The sequence below is a fragment of the Nyctibius grandis genome, chromosome 29 (genome assembly GCF_013368605.1).
Source record: "Nyctibius grandis isolate bNycGra1 chromosome 29, bNycGra1.pri, whole genome shotgun sequence".
Taxonomy (NCBI): Eukaryota; Metazoa; Chordata; class Aves; order Nyctibiiformes; family Nyctibiidae; genus Nyctibius; species Nyctibius grandis.
In genome coordinates, this window is record NC_090686.1 from 6,146,935 (window position 1) to 6,164,130 (window position 17,196).

At 57.7% G+C, this 17,196-nt stretch overlaps 2 protein-coding genes across 2 annotated transcripts; both read left to right on the forward strand.

Moving 5' to 3' along the window:
- The first annotated feature begins 4,997 nt into the window (after positions 1–4,997).
- Positions 4,998–7,848, forward strand: LOC137674457 (PHD finger protein 7-like). Its single transcript, XM_068419807.1, is given in 9 exon segments — positions 4,998–5,040; positions 5,372–5,463; positions 5,553–5,654; positions 5,935–6,059; positions 6,145–6,365; positions 6,368–6,500; positions 6,720–6,833; positions 6,975–7,093; positions 7,277–7,848. Coding segments are annotated over 9 exon segments (1,521 nt in total).
- Positions 7,849–10,973: 3,125 nt separating this feature from the next.
- Positions 10,974–13,824, forward strand: LOC137674458 (PHD finger protein 7-like). The gene is given in 9 exon segments (XM_068419809.1): positions 10,974–11,016; positions 11,348–11,439; positions 11,529–11,630; positions 11,911–12,035; positions 12,121–12,341; positions 12,344–12,476; positions 12,696–12,809; positions 12,951–13,069; positions 13,253–13,824. Coding segments are annotated over 9 exon segments (1,521 nt in total).
- Positions 13,825–17,196: the final 3,372 nt, after the last annotated feature.

Consider the following 17,196-nt stretch of genomic DNA (forward strand, 5'->3'; position numbering starts at 1 on the left):
TTGTAAATCGAATTGAAAGAGCTTTTATACGACCAGCAAGGAATATGCGACTTTACACCATTTTGCTACAGTTGCATCAAGCAATAAACCTCAGAGAGGTACCTTATTTTGTTACCCACATTCGTAGTCATCAATCTGATCAAGGTTTGAGCATTGGAAATAATAAAGCGGACACACTTGTGTCCTATACGCAAATATCACCAAATTTATTTGAACAAGTACACCTATCCCATCAATTCTTTCATCAATCAGCGAAAATGCTAGCGAAACAATTTCAGCTCACCATGGCACAAGCACGTGAATTAGTTAGTGTTTGTCCTAGTTGTCAGAAAATTGGCATGGGAATTGGAATAGGGGTCAATCCTTGAGGATTGAGTGTGTTGCAACTGTGGCAAATGGATGTTACTCACATTGCAGAATTTGGAAGACTCAAATATGTTCATGTATCTGTTGACACATTTTCACATGTAACATGGGCAACAGCACAAACTGGGGAAACCGGTCGTCATGTCAAAAGACATTTACTTGCTTGCTTTGCAAGTCTTGGGGTTCCACAACAACTGAAGACTGATAATGGACCAGCATACTGTTCACAGATTTTTCGTCAATTTTGTCAACTATGGGGTATCACACATGTCACTGGGATTCCTCATTCGCCTACAGGTCAGGCGACTGTGGAACCTGCTCATAGTACATTGAAACAGCTTCTGCAAAAACAAATAGGGGGAGAGGAGACTGAACCTTCTGAGAGACTTGCAAAAGCTGTTTATGTACTTAACCATTTAACTTTAGCAGGAGATAAGGAGTGACCCCCAATTGTAATACATTGGGAGGCAGTTCGACAGGGAGCAAGCTATGTGCAAAACAAAGGCAAAGTGTGGTATAGGGAACCAGGTACTGACGAGTGGTTAGGACCAGGGGAACTATTACTAATGGGTCGAGGTTATGCTTCTGTCTCTACAGGCACAAGAGTACGTGGGTTGTGTTAAGGCAATCATTGAGAAAAGTATATGGAAGTAGTGAGATAATAAATCTAACTACTTCCAAAGGGGGAAATTGATACCGGATGGTTTAGCAACGGTTTAGCAAGAGTAGGCCTCAGAGTAGGCTCTAAAAGGCCTGCTCTGTGTTAGCTTTACACAGAATCAGCTTTCCTGTCAGTAATTTTCCTTTCAGCTAGAATAACAGAGAATAACAGTATGTTCTGAAGCAAACTGCATGTTTTGTAGATAGAGTCTGCTTATGGGAATGTTTATAATAGGCATTATCCTACTTGTGTTACCCTGTTTCTTTGCATGTTTGCAGAAAGCTGTGCAACGAATGGTCAATACAGCCTTTTTGGCACAACAACAGAGAGCAGGATTTATGGGTAACAAAGGCTGGGATTCTCTAACTGGGCTCTGCGACACACAGGGAATCGGGTTTGAGTAAGAAACAAAGACAAAAAGGACGAGATAGGACATAGCTCGCTCAAAAACAAAAAGGGGGATTTGTGGGGTTCCCACGGGACAGTGGTCACGTACTGAACGAGCTATGTCCAGGCATGTCCAGGGGGTGGTAATGGGGTGGTAATGAACTAGCCAATCATAATACAGAAGTTGAGGACCGTGGCTATGAGAAAAATAAGATATAGGGAAGCTGAAAAATAAGAAGGAATGCTGCACCTGCAAGATATAACTTTTTAGCATAAGCCAATCAGAACTAATATAGAGGCATGTGAACAAAGCATACTAACCAATCATAATAGAAATGACATGTACACAGAGCGTGTACAAAAATAGAATAGTATAAATGTACCCTCAGATACGAAAATAAAGGAGATCTGCTTAACGATCATATTGGTCTGCGTGCATTTACTCTGGGCCCTCTCGCAAACACTAACAGGTGTCTGCACTGGGAGACTCCACGCTCATTTGTGGGCTTCCTCCTCCTCCTCCTCTCCCTTTCTTGAGGGGCAGTATTAGGGGCTGGGCCCAGAGGATTGTCTTCTCCTCGGGGGTTGGCAGCACCTTCCCCTCACCTCCCTCCTTGCCGGCTGGCCTTGGCCAGCTGCCCAGTGCCATGGCCGTGTGCTTTGGGCCTCGCTGGCCCCACAGCCTGCTCAGTTTCCCCGGGGCAAGTTCACACTCACCTGGGGATTGGGGGTCTCTGCACTGGCCCCCGGGAGGGTTGGCCCGGCACGGCCCAGTTGGCACCACCGCCCGTCTCCCAGCAATCTGGGCTGTGCTCACCTACCTGGCATGGCCCTCGCCGCTCGCCCCCAAAAATCACTTGCACCGGCCCCTGCCACTTCTGACACGCTTCAGCTCTGTTTCCTTATGGACAAGGTTGTACTCAATGTCCTGTCCTCGTTGCCTCCCTTAGTGAGAATTGTGGCAAAGTGGCAAAGCTACTTTAAAAGTTCAGGTCAGCGTCTCTTCTCTACTTGTGCCGTGAAGATTTCTGTAGATTGTGTCCTTGCGGTAGCCAAAGGGCATTGCCCGTTCCCCAGTTCCTGTTCCCCAGCACAATTGCTGCTGTACCAACTGAAGGCTTCCTTCTTGCAGTGCAAGCCAAGAAATCTTTTTTACTAGAGATTGCAAACACCTCTTAAGGAATTTACCCCCCAGAGTTCAGGAGAGTCAGGGCAGTACCTGTTACTGAGGGCTTGAGTCCTGTCAGATGCCCTTTAGAGCAAAAAATCCACCTGTGCTCTACAGGAGGGTAACAAGGGGCCTGGGAAGTGTCAGCCATCCAAAAGGATTTCGCTCCTGTTGGAGACCAGCAAGTACCTTTCTAGTGCAGGAAGGAGAAAAGATTTGGTTGCAGAGCGACTGCTGAACAGCTCTGTGGATGCTGGCGGAGAGCTAGGAGGCTGAATCAAAGAATAACGGTGACCAAAGCGCAAAGGAGATCCCGTGGGGTGGCTGTCCAGATCTGAACAACCCTCTGCTCTTCAGGCAAACTAGAGGTGGTCTTACAGTGTGTGCATTAAGTGCCTTCCTGATAGGCCTTCGTGCAGCATGAAAGTTGGGTCAGGAAAGTGGGGAGCAGCTGTCCTCTCTGAGGAAGGCAGGGGGACCTGGGAGACCTGACGGGCTTTTCTGCCAACAAAGAGGCGGTGAGGAAGGACAGGAGGTCTAGAGGCTCTAAAAGAGAGCTTGGCGGTAGCACTTTGTCCTTCTGTTCTTGACTGCTATGACTGGGAAGACGTGAGATCTAGACACGGCCAGAACAGGTAGTGCTCTTCTGGGGGATTGCGACGTGAGCTCCGAGGCACTCCCAAGCAACGGAGCTCGAATGGAGCTGGCCAAAGAGCTGTGGTCATGCACAGCCTCGCTGGGAACCCAGGGCACCTGGCACCGTTCGCCTCTGTGGGCATCCAGCTGAGGGAGCTGCTTAGTGCCCTGGCGTCAGAAGGCAGAGCGAAATCTCAGGGAGGCTGTCGAGAAGGAAACCCTGAGCACCACGCTTTGGCTTGGAAGAAGGCTGGCAGAAGAGGATGGCTGAGGACACTCTAGAAGCAGGAGCCGAAGGAGCCTCTAGTCACTCCCAGCAGTGTCAGCCAGCTAGTATTGTGGAAGAGCTGCTGCGGCTTTCAGGTTTCTATCTAGGTCCTGAATTGCATTTCAGACCTGGATTCTCCAGTCCTGGATTTCGTATTCCTTTTTTCCTGCTCTGATTGTGCCTGAGACACCATCTGCTTTTTACCCCAATGTCACAGAATCACAGAATCACAGGATGGTTGGCGTTGGAAGGGACCTCTGGAGATCATCCAGTCCAACCTCCTGCTAAAGCAGGTTCACCTAGAGCAGGTGCACAGGATCACGTCCAAGCAGGTTTTGAATAACTCCGGAGGAGACTCCACAACCTCCCTGGGCAGCCTTTTCCCGTGCTCTGTCACTCTCAAAGTAAAGAAGTTTTTCCTCCTTTAGATGGAGCTTCCTGTGTTCAGTGGTAATTAGAATCATAGAATCATTTAGGTTGGAAAAGACCCTTGAGATCAACGAGTCCAACCGCTAACGTAACACGACCAAGTCCACCGCTGAAGCATTCCCTAAGCACCACGTCTACACGTCTGTTAAATACCCGCAGGGATGGTGAGTGCACCGCTTCCCTGGGTAGCCTGTTCCAGTGCTTCACAACCCCCGGCCCACGGATCCAGCCTGTCCAGATCCCTCTGTAGAGCCTTTCCACCCTCAAACAGATCACCACTCCCACCCGCCGCCTCCAAAGCTGCCCCACAGCCACTCGCAGTTTCCTCCCCCACCAAGGAAAGGCTCACACTGACTCTGAAAGGCCGTTTATTGCCATGGAAAAAGGCCATTTCCGCCGTCACTCCCCAGCTCATGGTCCCGCTGCTTTTGTTCGGGAGGCAGCACATCACCAAAGCGCTAAGGAGTTCAAGAGAGAGATGTTGGGCCACCTGCGACATTTGGGTGCCGTCATGAGGTCCCGTGCCGTGCCCCAGCCACCCACCGCGTCTGAGGGATGGGATGTGTGAGCCCAGGCCAGGCTCAAAGCACCTTTCGGCCGACAGTGCCACCCTCGACGGCCGCCCTGGGGGCCCTGGCATTTGGCTCTGCACTGGCTGCAGGAGCAGCCGCCCCGGCTATGTGGGTGCCGAGGGCTCGGGCCCTCGCCCCGGCACTTCACACGCACCCCGGTGATGTGGTGGCCGTGCCACAGTGGGTGGCAGGTGGCCAAGGGCGTCCCTGCCCATATTTGGCCAGCGGTGCTGATGTCACAGTGGCCATTGTGACGTACAGGGCCAAGCCTATGAAAGGGGCGCTGGGCTCTGGCGGTGCGTCACTGTGACCTGGTGAGGTGAGGAGAGGGCAGGGGAGGGATGGGGCTGCCGAAGCAGGAGGTGGCCCCACATCTCAGGGCTCTGGGCCTGTGCTGCAAGCTCACCCACGTCCCGCTTCTCCCTCAGGGTCAGCAGAGGAGCATTTGGGGGAGACACGCCAGCGCTGCTGGGACAGGGACTCTCCAAACGCTCACCGTTGACGTGCGCCATGTCTTCAAGGCAGCAGGACGCCTCTGGCTTGATGGAGCAGGGTGAGAGCAAAGTATCCCTCCTGCAGCCTGGCAGAGGGGTTGTCGGGGCAGTCAGCATGGGGCTGAGAGTGGTGGCAGAGAGAGGCAGGAGCTCCCCGGCCGCCCCGGGGCAGGGCCCCTCCTTTCCTCAGCAAGCGGGGCCCAGGCTGGGCAGTAGGCACTGCTGGGACACCCGTGCCTGCAACGGCCCCTTCCTCTCCAAGGCCTCCAGCCCTGCCCCTCAGCCAGTGAGGCAGGGGCAGAGCAGGCCCCGGGGGGCAATCCCTCAGGGATGCTTCCCCCAGCCCCGCAGAGGTGCTCATCCCGGTGCCATTTGCTCTCTCCCCTCCAGCATGCATGCTGTGCCGCCGAGCAGAGGCTGACCCGGATATCTGCGGGCGCAAACTGGGGAAACAAGGGCTCTATGCCCACGAGTTTTGCCTGGTGAGTTACCCTGGGGCTCCCTCCAGCTTTCCGACAGGCAGTCCCTGCCACACTCTCCTCACCAGCTCCTCGGCTTTTCTCTTCTGCAGCTTCTTGCCAACGAGCTTTTTGAGCAATCATCCGAAGATGTAGGACTCCTGGGATTTCTCCCTGAGGATATTCAACATACAATCAATCGGGCAGCGCAGAAGGTGAGGACCTGACAAGAACAGGGAGCTTTGTGCCAGGAGAGGTTTGCGGGAACTTAGCCCAGACCCCAAGAAAGAAATCCCAGCCCTTCCAACCAGCTCTGGGACACAAGTCTTGCTCCCAGCAGCTCCCCAGAGGCTCCGGCACAGGAGCCTCGTGCTCCAGGTAGCTCTGCGGGCTGTGACCCAGCGGCGGCCGCATCCTGCGCCCTGCCCGGAGGTGTGGGGCTGGCTGCGGAGGCCCTGAGGCTGCTGCTGATGGGGGCTGCTGTGCTCTTTCCAGCAATGCTTCGTCTGTGGCGAGAGCGGGGCCACCATCACCTGCTGGGAGACGGGCTGTGACCGCAGCTTCCATCTGCCCTGTGCCGTGGAGGGTGGCTGTGTCAGCCGGTTCCTCCCTCAGTACAGGTACCTCCTCTCCCCTCCTCGCCGCCACCGGGGACTTCTCACCGAGCACTTCTCACCTCGCCCATCCCTTCCCTCTTCCCCCCAGGTCCTTCTGCTGGGAGCACCGCCCCGAGCAGGCAGTGGAGGTGGCTCCGGAGAAGGACAGCAAGTGCTCCATCTGCCTGGACCCTGTGGAGGACAGAAAGTCCTACAGCACCATGGTGTGCCCAGCGTGCAAACACGCCTGGTTCCACAGGGCCTGCATCCAGGTAGGAGCCGCTCCCTCGCCCCTGGGGCATGGCAGGCGCTCAGCGCCACCGGGGCTTCCCTCATGCTCCTTGTGTTTCTCCTGCAGGGAGAGGCTGTGCACGCTGGCATTTTTTCCTTCCAGTGCCCGCTCTGTACAGACAGGGATGCATTTGTTTTTGAAATGCTCGTCATGGGCATCCGAGTCCCCATCAGGTTGGTGTCCTTCTGCCCAGCTCACAAGACAGGAGGGTGCAAGTGCTGTGCCGTGCCGTGCCGGGCCCTGCCCCAGCAGTCCTCCCCCTCTGCTCTCCCGTGAGTCTGAGCTTTAGCTTCACGGAGGAGTTGGAAAGGGCAGGGGGGAAGAGCAGGGACGCCCTGCACCTGCCTTGTGCCGAGGCAGCAGGGGCTCATCAATTTTCCTTTCTCCATCAGTCTGGCATCATGGGAGAACAGACATGAATATGCAGAATTATATGAGAGGCACAGCCGCTGCGATGCCAGGGAGTGTCTGTGTCCAGGAGGCAGGGAGTACGCAGAGGAAGAGGGGTGAGTTGCCAAAGCTGCACCCGGGATCTCCGTCTCGCCAAGGGCTCGAGGCGGAAGGACTGAGAACAAGAGTTCTCTGCCAGCCAATCCTGTGCTGCCACCACTTTGTCCTCACAGCCATGAACCCATTTGTTTCCCCAGGCGCTGGCAACTGCTCCTGTGCTGCTCCTGCGCTGCCGAGGGCACCCACAGACGCTGCTCTTCCTTGAGGAACAGCAGAGCCACCTGGGAGTGCGACAACTGCGCTGGCCTGGGCAATGGTAAGAGGCAAAGCACCCGGGTGGCCCTGGGCTGCAGCTGGGGGCCAGGCAAGGCCTGGCAGTGGGTGCCCAGGGTGGGCTTGGCAGAGCCTCCCCACTTCAGGAGGGCTGGGGGCACCACTCTGGCCTATCCTGTCCCAGGCTTGGGGTCCATGCCCTTGACCTTCCTGCTTCCCCTTACAGCCTCCACTGCCAGCTCGGAGCTCGCCAGCCCCAGCACCGCCAGCCAGGCAGGATCGGGGCAGTCTGTCGGATCTCTGGCACTGGAGACCAGCAGCCCCAGCACCGGCAGCCAGGCGCCATCGGGGTCCTCCTGCAGCTCCCTGCCACTTCAGGGCAGCAGCCGCTCCAGCCCACCTGGGCCCAAACGCATGCGGAATTGCTGCCGCGTGCAACGTAAGGCCAAAACGCCCTACAGCCGGCCCAGAAGACGTCATGAGAGCAGCCACGAGCCGGCACCAAGTGCTGAGAGCAGCACCCCCAGCCAGGCGATGCTGGGGCCATCCCACGACTCCTCAGCACCCGAGACCAGCAGCCCCAGCACCGCCAGCCAGCTGCCGTCGGGGTCCTCCTGCGACTCCCCAGCGCTCGGGAGCAGCAGCTGCTCCAGCTCCCCTGGGCCCATGCGGATGCGAGTCCGCTCCCGCTTGCGACGTCGGGCCCAAACTCCCTACAGCCGGCCCGCACACCGCCATAGGACCAGCCGTGCGCTGTCCCCGAGTGCTGGCCCTCATCGCCCTCCACCGACACAATAAAGTTGGCCGTTGGTGTCTGCACTGGGAGACTCCATGCTCATTTGTGGGCTTCCTCCTCCTCCTCCTCTCCCTTTCTTGAGGGGCAGTGTTAGGGGCTGGGCCCAGAGGATTGTCTTCTCCTCGGGGGTTGGCAGCACCTTCCCCTCACCTCCTTCCTTGCCGGCTGGCCTTGGCCAGCTGCCCAGTGCCATGGCCGTGTGCTTTGGGCCTCGCTGGCCCCACAGCCTGCTCAGTTTCCCCGGGGCAAGTTCACACTCACCTGGGGATTGGGGGTTTCTGCACCGGCCCCCGGGAGGGTTGGCCCGGCACGGCCCAGTTGGCACCACCGCCCGTCTCCCAGCAATCTGGGCTGTGCTCACCTACCTGGCATGGCCCTCGCCGCTCGCCCCCAAAAATCACTTGCCCCGGCCCCTGCCACTTCTGACATGCTTCAGCTCTGTTTCCTTATGGACAAGGTTGTACTCAATGTCCTGTCCTCGTTGCCTCCCTTAGTGAGAATTGTGGCAAAGTGGCAAAGCTACTTTAAAAGTTCAGGTCAGCGTCTCTTCTCTACTTGTGCCGTGAAGATTTCTGTAGATTGTGTCCTTGCGGTAGCCAAAGGGCATTGCCCGTTCCCCAGTTCCTGTTCCCCAGCACAATTGCTGCTGTACCAACTGAAGGCTTCCTTCTTGCAGTGCAAGCCAAGAAATCTTTTTTACTAGAGATTGCAAACACCTCTTAAGGAATTTACCCCCCAGAGTTCAGGAGAGTCAGGGCAGTACCTGTTACTGAGGGCTTGAGTCCTGTCAGATGCCCTTTAGAGCAAAAAATCCACCTGTGCTCTACAGGAGGGTAACAAGGGGCCTGGGAAGTGTCAGCCATCCAAAAGGATTTCGCTCCTGTTGGAGACCAGCAAGTACCTTTCTAGTGCAGGAAGGAGAAAAGATTTGGTTGCAGAGCGACTGCTGAACAGCTCTGTGGATGCTGGCGGAGAGCTAGGAGGCTGAATCAAAGAATAACGGTGACCAAAGCGCAAAGGAGATCCCGTGGGGTGGCTGTCCAGATCTGAACAACCCTCTGCTCTTCAGGCAAACTAGAGGTGGTCTTACAGTGTGTGCATTAAGTGCCTTCCTGATAGGCCTTCGTGCAGCATGAAAGTTGGGTCAGGAAAGTGGGGAGCAGCTGTCCTCTCTGAGGAAGGCAGGGGGACCTGGGAGACCTGACGGGCTTTTCTGCCAACAAAGAGGCGGTGAGGAAGGACAGGAGGTCTAGAGGCTCTAAAAGAGAGCTCGGCGGTAGCACTTTGTCCTTCTGTTCTTGACTGCTATGACTGGGAAGACGTGAGATCTAGACACGGCCAGAACAGGTAGTGCTCTTCTGGGGGATTGCGACGTGAGCTCCGAGGCACTCCCAAGCAACGGAGCTCGAATGGAGCTGGCCAAAGAGCTGTGGTCATGCACAGCCTCGCTGGGAACCCAGGGCACCTGGCACCGTTCGCCTCTGTGGGCATCCAGCTGAGGGAGCTGCTTAGTGCCCTGGCGTCAGAAGGCAGAGCGAAATCTCAGGGAGGCTGTCGAGAAGGAAACCCTGAGCACCATGCTTTGGCTTGGAAGAAGGCTGGCAGAAGAGGATGGCTGAGGACACTCTAGAAGCAGGAGCCGAAGGAGCCTCTAGTCACTCCCAGCAGTGTCAGCCAGCTAGTATTGTGGAAGAGCTGCTGCGACTTTCAGGTTTCTATCTAGGTCCTGAATTGCATTTCAGACCTGGATTCTCCAGTCCTGGATTTCGTATTCCTTTTTTCCTGCTCTGATTGTGCCTGAGACACCATCTGCTTTTTACCCCAATGTCACAGAATCACAGAATCACAGGATGGTTGGCGTTGGAAGGGACCTCTGGAGATCATCCAGTCCAACCTCCTGCTAAAGCAGGTTCACCTAGAGCAGGTGCACAGGATCACGTCCAAGCAGGTTTTGAATAACTCCGGAGGAGACTCCACAACCTCCCTGGGCAGCCTTTTCCCGTGCTCTGTCACTCTCAAAGTAAAGAAGTTTTTCCTCCTTTAGATGGAGCTTCCTGTGTTCAGTGGTAATTAGAATCATAGAATCATTTAGGTTGGAAAAGACCCTTGAGATCAACGAGTCCAACCGCTAACGTAACACGACCAAGTCCACCGCTGAAGCATTCCCTAAGCACCACGTCTACACGTCTGTTAAATACCCGCAGGGATGGTGAGTGCACCGCTTCCCTGGGTAGCCTGTTCCAGTGCTTCACAACCCCCGGCCCACGGATCCAGCCTGTCCAGATCCCTCTGTAGAGCCTTTCCACCCTCAAACAGATCACCACTCCCACCCGCCGCCTCCAAAGCTGCCCCACAGCCACTCGCAGTTTCCTCCCCCACCAAGGAAAGGCTCACACTGACTCTGAAAGGCCGTTTATTGCCATGGAAAAAGGCCATTTCCGCCGTCACTCCCCAGCTCATGGTCCCGCTGCTTTTGTTCGGGAGGCAGCACATCACCAAAGCGCTAAGGAGTTCAAGAGAGAGATGTTGGGCCACCTGCGACATTTGGGTGCCGTCATGAGGTCCCGTGCCGTGCCCCAGCCACCCACCGCGTCTGAGGGATGGGATGTGTGAGCCCAGGCCAGGCTCAAAGCACCTTTCGGCCGACAGTGCCACCCTCGACGGCCGCCCTGGGGGCCCTGGCATTTGGCTCTGCACTGGCTGCAGGAGCAGCCGCCCCGGCTATGTGGGTGCCGAGGGCTCGGGCCCTCGCCCCGGCACTTCACACGCACCCCGGTGATGTGGTGGCCGTGCCACAGTGGGTGGCAGGTGGCCGAGGGCGTCCCTGCCCATATTTGGCCAGCGGTGCTGATGTCACAGTGGCCATTGTGACGTGTGGGGCCAAGCCTATGAAAGGGGCGCTGGGCTCTGGCGGTGCGTCACTGTGACCTGGTGAGGTGAGGAGAGGGCAGGGGAGGGATGGGGCTGCCGAAGCAGGAGGTGGCCCCACATCTCAGGGCTCTGGGCCTGTGCTGCAAGCTCACCCACGTCCCGCTTCTCCCTCAGGGTCAGCAGAGGAGCATTTGGGGGAGACACGCCAGCGCTGCTGGGACAGGGACTCTCCAAACGCTCACCGTTGACGTGCGCCATGTCTTCAAGGCAGCAGGACGCCTCTGGCTTGATGGAGCAGGGTGAGAGCAAAGTATCCCTCCTGCAGCCTGGCAGAGGGGTTGTCGGGGCAGTCAGCATGGGGCTGAGAGTGGTGGCAGAGAGAGGCAGGAGCTCCCCGGCCGCCCCGGGGCAGGGCCCCTCCTTTCCTCAGCAAGCGGGGCCCAGGCTGGGCAGTAGGCACTGCTGGGACACCCGTGCCTGCAACGGCCCCTTCCTCTCCAAGGCCTCCAGCCCTGCCCCTCAGCCAGTGAGGCAGGGGCAGAGCAGGCCCCGGGGGGCAATCCCTCAGGGATGCTTCCCCCAGCCCCGCAGAGGTGCTCATCCCGGTGCCATTTGCTCTCTCCCCTCCAGCATGCATGCTGTGCCGCCGAGCAGAGGCTGACCCGGATATCTGCGGGCGCAAACTGGGGAAACAAGGGCTCTATGCCCACGAGTTTTGCCTGGTGAGTTACCCTGGGGCTCCCTCCAGCTTTCCGACAGGCAGTCCCTGCCACACTCTCCTCACCAGCTCCTCGGCTTTTCTCTTCTGCAGCTTCTTGCCAACGAGCTTTTTGAGCAATCATCCGAAGATGTAGGACTCCTGGGATTTCTCCCTGAGGATATTCAACATACAATCAATCGGGCAGCGCAGAAGGTGAGGACCTGACAAGAACAGGGAGCTTTGTGCCAGGAGAGGTTTGCGGGAACTTAGCCCAGACCCCAAGAAAGAAATCCCAGCCCTTCCAACCAGCTCTGGGACACAAGTCTTGCTCCCAGCAGCTCCCCAGAGGCTCCGGCACAGGAGCCTCGTGCTCCAGGTAGCTCTGCGGGCTGTGACCCAGCGGCGGCCGCATCCTGCGCCCTGCCCGGAGGTGTGGGGCTGGCTGCGGAGGCCCTGAGGCTGCTGCTGATGGGGGCTGCTGTGCTCTTTCCAGCAATGCTTCGTCTGTGGCGAGAGCGGGGCCACCATCACCTGCTGGGAGACGGGCTGTGACCGCAGCTTCCATCTGCCCTGTGCCGTGGAGGGTGGCTGTGTCAGCCGGTTCCTCCCTCAGTACAGGTACCTCCTCTCCCCTCCTCGCCGCCACCGGGGACTTCTCACCGAGCACTTCTCACCTCGCCCATCCCTTCCCTCTTCCCCCCAGGTCCTTCTGCTGGGAGCACCGCCCCGAGCAGGCAGTGGAGGTGGCTCCGGAGAAGGACAGCAAGTGCTCCATCTGCCTGGACCCTGTGGAGGACAGAAAGTCCTACAGCACCATGGTGTGCCCAGCGTGCAAACACGCCTGGTTCCACAGGGCCTGCATCCAGGTAGGAGCCGCTCCCTCGCCCCTGGGGCATGGCAGGCGCTCAGCGCCACCGGGGCTTCCCTCATGCTCCTTGTGTTTCTCCTGCAGGGAGAGGCTGTGCACGCTGGCATTTTTTCCTTCCAGTGCCCGCTCTGTACAGACAGGGATGCATTTGTTTTTGAAATGCTCGTCATGGGCATCCGAGTCCCCATCAGGTTGGTGTCCTTCTGCCCAGCTCACAAGACAGGAGGGTGCAAGTGCTGTGCCGTGCCGTGCCGGGCCCTGCCCCAGCAGTCCTCCCCCTCTGCTCTCCCGTGAGTCTGAGCTTTAGCTTCACGGAGGAGTTGGAAAGGGCAGGGGGGAAGAGCAGGGACGCCCTGCACCTGCCTTGTGCCGAGGCAGCAGGGGCTCATCAATTTTCCTTTCTCCATCAGTCTGGCATCATGGGAGAACAGACATGAATATGCAGAATTATATGAGAGGCACAGCCGCTGCGATGCCAGGGAGTGTCTGTGTCCAGGAGGCAGGGAGTACGCAGAGGAAGAGGGGTGAGTTGCCAAAGCTGCACCCGGGATCTCCGTCTCGCCAAGGGCTCGAGGCGGAAGGACTGAGAACAAGAGTTCTCTGCCAGCCAATCCTGTGCTGCCACCACTTTGTCCTCACAGCCATGAACCCATTTGTTTCCCCAGGCGCTGGCAACTGCTCCTGTGCTGCTCCTGCGCTGCCGAGGGCACCCACAGACGCTGCTCTTCCTTGAGGAACAGCAGAGCCACCTGGGAGTGCGACAACTGCGCTGGCCTGGGCAATGGTAAGAGGCAAAGCACCCGGGTGGCCCTGGGCTGCAGCTGGGCGCCAGGCAAGGCCTGGCAGTGGGTGCCCAGGGTGGGCTTGGCAGAGCCTCCCCACTTCAGGAGGGCTGGGGGCACCACTCTGGCCTATCCTGTCCCAGGCTTGGGGTCCATGCCCTTGACCTTCCTGCTTCCCCTTACAGCCTCCACTGCCAGCTCGGAGCTCGCCAGCCCCAGCACCGCCAGCCAGGCAGGATCGGGGCAGTCTGTCGGATCTCTGGCACTGGAGACCAGCAGCCCCAGCACCGGCAGCCAGGCGCCATCGGGGTCCTCCTGCAGCTCCCTGCCACTTCAGGGCAGCAGCCGCTCCAGCCCACCTGGGCCCAAACGCATGCGGAATTGCTGCCGCGTGCAACGTAAGGCCAAAACGCCCTACAGCCGGCCCAGAAGACGTCATGAGAGCAGCCACGAGCCGGCACCAAGTGCTGAGAGCAGCACCCCCAGCCAGGCGATGCTGGGGCCATCCCACGACTCCTCAGCACCCGAGACCAGCAGCCCCAGCACCGCCAGCCAGCTGCCGTCGGGGTCCTCCTGCGACTCCCCAGCGCTCGGGAGCAGCAGCTGCTCCAGCTCCCCTGGGCCCATGCGGATGCGAGTCCGCTCCCGCTTGCGACGTCGGGCCCAAACTCCCTACAGCCGGCCCGCACACCGCCATAGGACCAGCCGTGCGCTGTCCCCGAGTGCTGGCCCTCATCGCCCTCCACCGACACAATAAAGTTGGCCGTTGGTGTCTGCACTGGGAGACTCCATGCTCATTTGTGGGCTTCCTCCTCCTCCTCCTCTCCCTTTCTTGAGGGGCAGTGTTAGGGGCTGGGCCCAGAGGATTGTCTTCTCCTCGGGGGTTGGCAGCACCTTTCCCTCACCTCCTTCCTTGCCGGCTGGCCTTGGCCAGCTGCCCAGTGCCATGGCCGTGTGCTTTGGGCCTCGCTGGCCCCACAGCCTGCTCAGTTTCCCCGGGGCAAGTTCACACTCACCTGGGGATTGGGGGTTTCTGCACCGGCCCCCGGGAGGGTTGGCCCGGCACGGCCCAGTTGGCACCACCGCCCGTCTCCCAGCAATCTGGGCTGTGCTCACCTACCTGGCATGGCCCTCGCCGCTCGCCCCCAAAAATCACTTGCCCCGGCCCCTGCCACTTCTGACATGCTTCAGCTCTGTTTCCTTATGGACAAGGTTGTACTCAATGTCCTGTCCTCGTTGCCTCCCTTAGTAAGAATTGTGGCAAAGTGGCAAAGCTACTTTAAAAGTTCAGGTCAGCGTCTCTTCTCTACTTGTGCCGTGAAGATTTCTGTAGATTGTGTCCTTGCGGTAGCCAAAGGGCATTGCCCGTTCCCCAGTTCCTGTTCCCCAGCACAATTGCTGCTGTACCAACTGAAGGCTTCCTTCTTGCAGTGCAAGCCAAGAAATCTTTTTTACTAGAGATTGCAAACACCTCTTAAGGAATTTACCCCCCAGAGTTCAGGAGAGTCAGGGCAGTACCTGTTACTGAGGGCTTGAGTCCTGTCAGATGCCCTTTAGAGCAAAAAATCCACCTGTGCTCTACAGGAGGGTAACAAGGGGCCTGGGAAGTGTCAGCCATCCAAAAGGATTTCGCTCCTGTTGGAGACCAGCAAGTACCTTTCTAGTGCAGGAAGGAGAAAAGATTTGGTTGCAGAGCGACTGCTGAACAGCTCTGTGGATGCTGGCGGAGAGCTAGGAGGCTGAATCAAAGAATAACGGTGACCAAAGCGCAAAGGAGATCCCGTGGGGTGGCTGTCCAGATTTGAACAACCCTCTGCTCTTCAGGCAAACTAGAGGTATTCTTACGGTGTGTGCATTAAGTGCCTTCCTGATAGGCCTTTGTGCAGCATGAAAGTTGGGTCAGGAAAGTGGGGAGTAGCTGTCCTCTCTGAGGAAGGCAGGAGGACCTTGCTTTGAAGGCTCAAAGCACCTTTCGGCCAACAGTGCCACCCTCGACAGCCGCCCTGGGGGCCCTGGCATTTGACTCTGCACTTGCTGAATGCACTTTGCATTTTTGAACCTGTCTCTCGGCTCGTCTTTTTCTTGGACAGTGTGAGAAACGTTTGGGCATTTGGGTAGCTAAACAATCCCAGAGCCCCATTGTTTTTGGGGCTGTGAAAGGGCTGGTATGGGATGACTGCAGCCAGGAATAGCTTTCAGGACTGGCACCTTTGTGGTGGGAGTTGTGGGGTTCCCACGGGACAATGGTGGGAACGAGGTACTGAACGAGCTATGTCCAGGCATGTCCAGGGGGTGGTAATGGGGTGGTAATGAACTAGCCAATCATAATAAAGAACAAGGACTTTGGCTATGAGAAAAATAAGATATGGGGAAGTTGAAAAATAAGAAAGAATGCTGCACCTGCAAGATATAGCTTTTTAGCATAAGCCAATCAGAACTAATATAGAGGCGTGTGAACAAAGCATACTAACCAATCCTAATAGAAATGACATGTACACAGAGTGTGTACAAAAACAGAATAGTATAAATGTACCCTCAGATACGTAAATAAACGAGATCTGCTTAACGATCATATTGGTCTACGTGCGGTGTCTCCGTGCCCTCTCGCGAACACAGATAGGAGTAATCTGCAGATATTCGCATTTTTGAACTGGGCTCTTTTCTCTGTTTCTTTTACAGAACCTGAGAAACGTTTGGACATTTGTGTAGCTAAAGAAGCCCAGAGCCCCATTGTTGTTGGGGCTATGGAAGGGCTGCCATGGGTCGACTGCAGCCAGAAATCGCTTTCAGTGCTGACACCTTTGTTATGCAGGACAAATTGAGGATCAGTGCCTGCTTCTCTCTATTCCATGCAGTGAAGCACATGGGAGCAGTGGGCTGAGTTACAAGAGCCATGATCATTCCTGCCCCATAAGCTGGAGCACGCGGCCGGCTGGTCCCAACGATGCACTGGGAGTGCAGAGGGGACCAGAGGGCAGGAACAGCTCAGAAACACAAGGGCTGAGGGAAAAGTTGGGGCTGAAGGGCAGAGCTGACTGGGGCGGAAGCGATTCCTGGGCAGACAAAGTGCCTTTGCGCCCCTCCAATTTGGCCCCTCCGAGCCCTCTGGGTGGGCGGGACGCGGTGGCGCCGCACGGGCGGGCTTGTCGGCACCATCCCGGCCGCCACCCACCCACTCTGCGCCTTCCCCGACCCTCACCCTCCAGCAGCCATTGGATGATGCTGTCGATGTTGACCTTGTCTATATCTGCCATTGCCTCTCAGTGGCCGGGCGGACCGCTGCCCGTGGCTCCCCTCCCTCCGCTCACTGCTTGGCCGGCCTGACTCCTCTCCTTGTTCTGTCTTGGTTTTCCCCTTCCTCCTCTCCTCCCCGCTCTCCTTCTTCCCTCTCTCTCTTCCCCCCCCGCCCTCCCCCTCGGCCGCCAGTCTCAGCTGAGACCCAGCACTGAACAAAATGGCCGCCATCTCCTCAGCGAGCTCGGCTGGTGCAAGGATACTACGAGAGTGACGCGGCTCACCGGAACCCTTTTATAGGCCGGATGGGAAGAGCGGGGCGGGTGAAGGCACCAGCCCTCCTGCGCTTGCGGAATCCTTCCGCTCACGGGAGGTGAAATAGTGCGGCGCTGCCGCCTCCCGCTGCAGGGGCTGCCGCACGGTCTGGCCTCGGTCCATCGGAACCTGGCCATGAGCTGGACCAACAGGCTGTTTGGTGTCTGCTGACGGCGGGAGGCAGTGTCTGGGGTCGGGCTTCTGTCAGTGCTGGCTCCTCACGGCACCTGCTTGGAGGCCGCGTTGCCTCCACCTGTGAAGTGGCGTGGGTTGGTACAGAGCGTGAGGGGTGCGCGCCCCCGCCACGGAATGGCCGCCCCCCTGCCTTAAAACAGGGCGAACACCACCACAGTCACGCCTGCAGCTGCCACCTCCCTCGCAGGGTGCTACGGCCTGCAGGGAGGAGGCCTGTGGGGTGCACAGGGTCGTGCCACCGGTGGGGTGACCAGGTGAAGGTGGCTGTGGCCCCTTCTCGCTCCCTGCACACCCCAGCCTGGACGACGTGCGGTCCCTGGCCCGCAGGGTGCCCCGCACGAGACTGACCGCTGCTGGGTGCCCATGGCAAACCAACCGCTGCTGG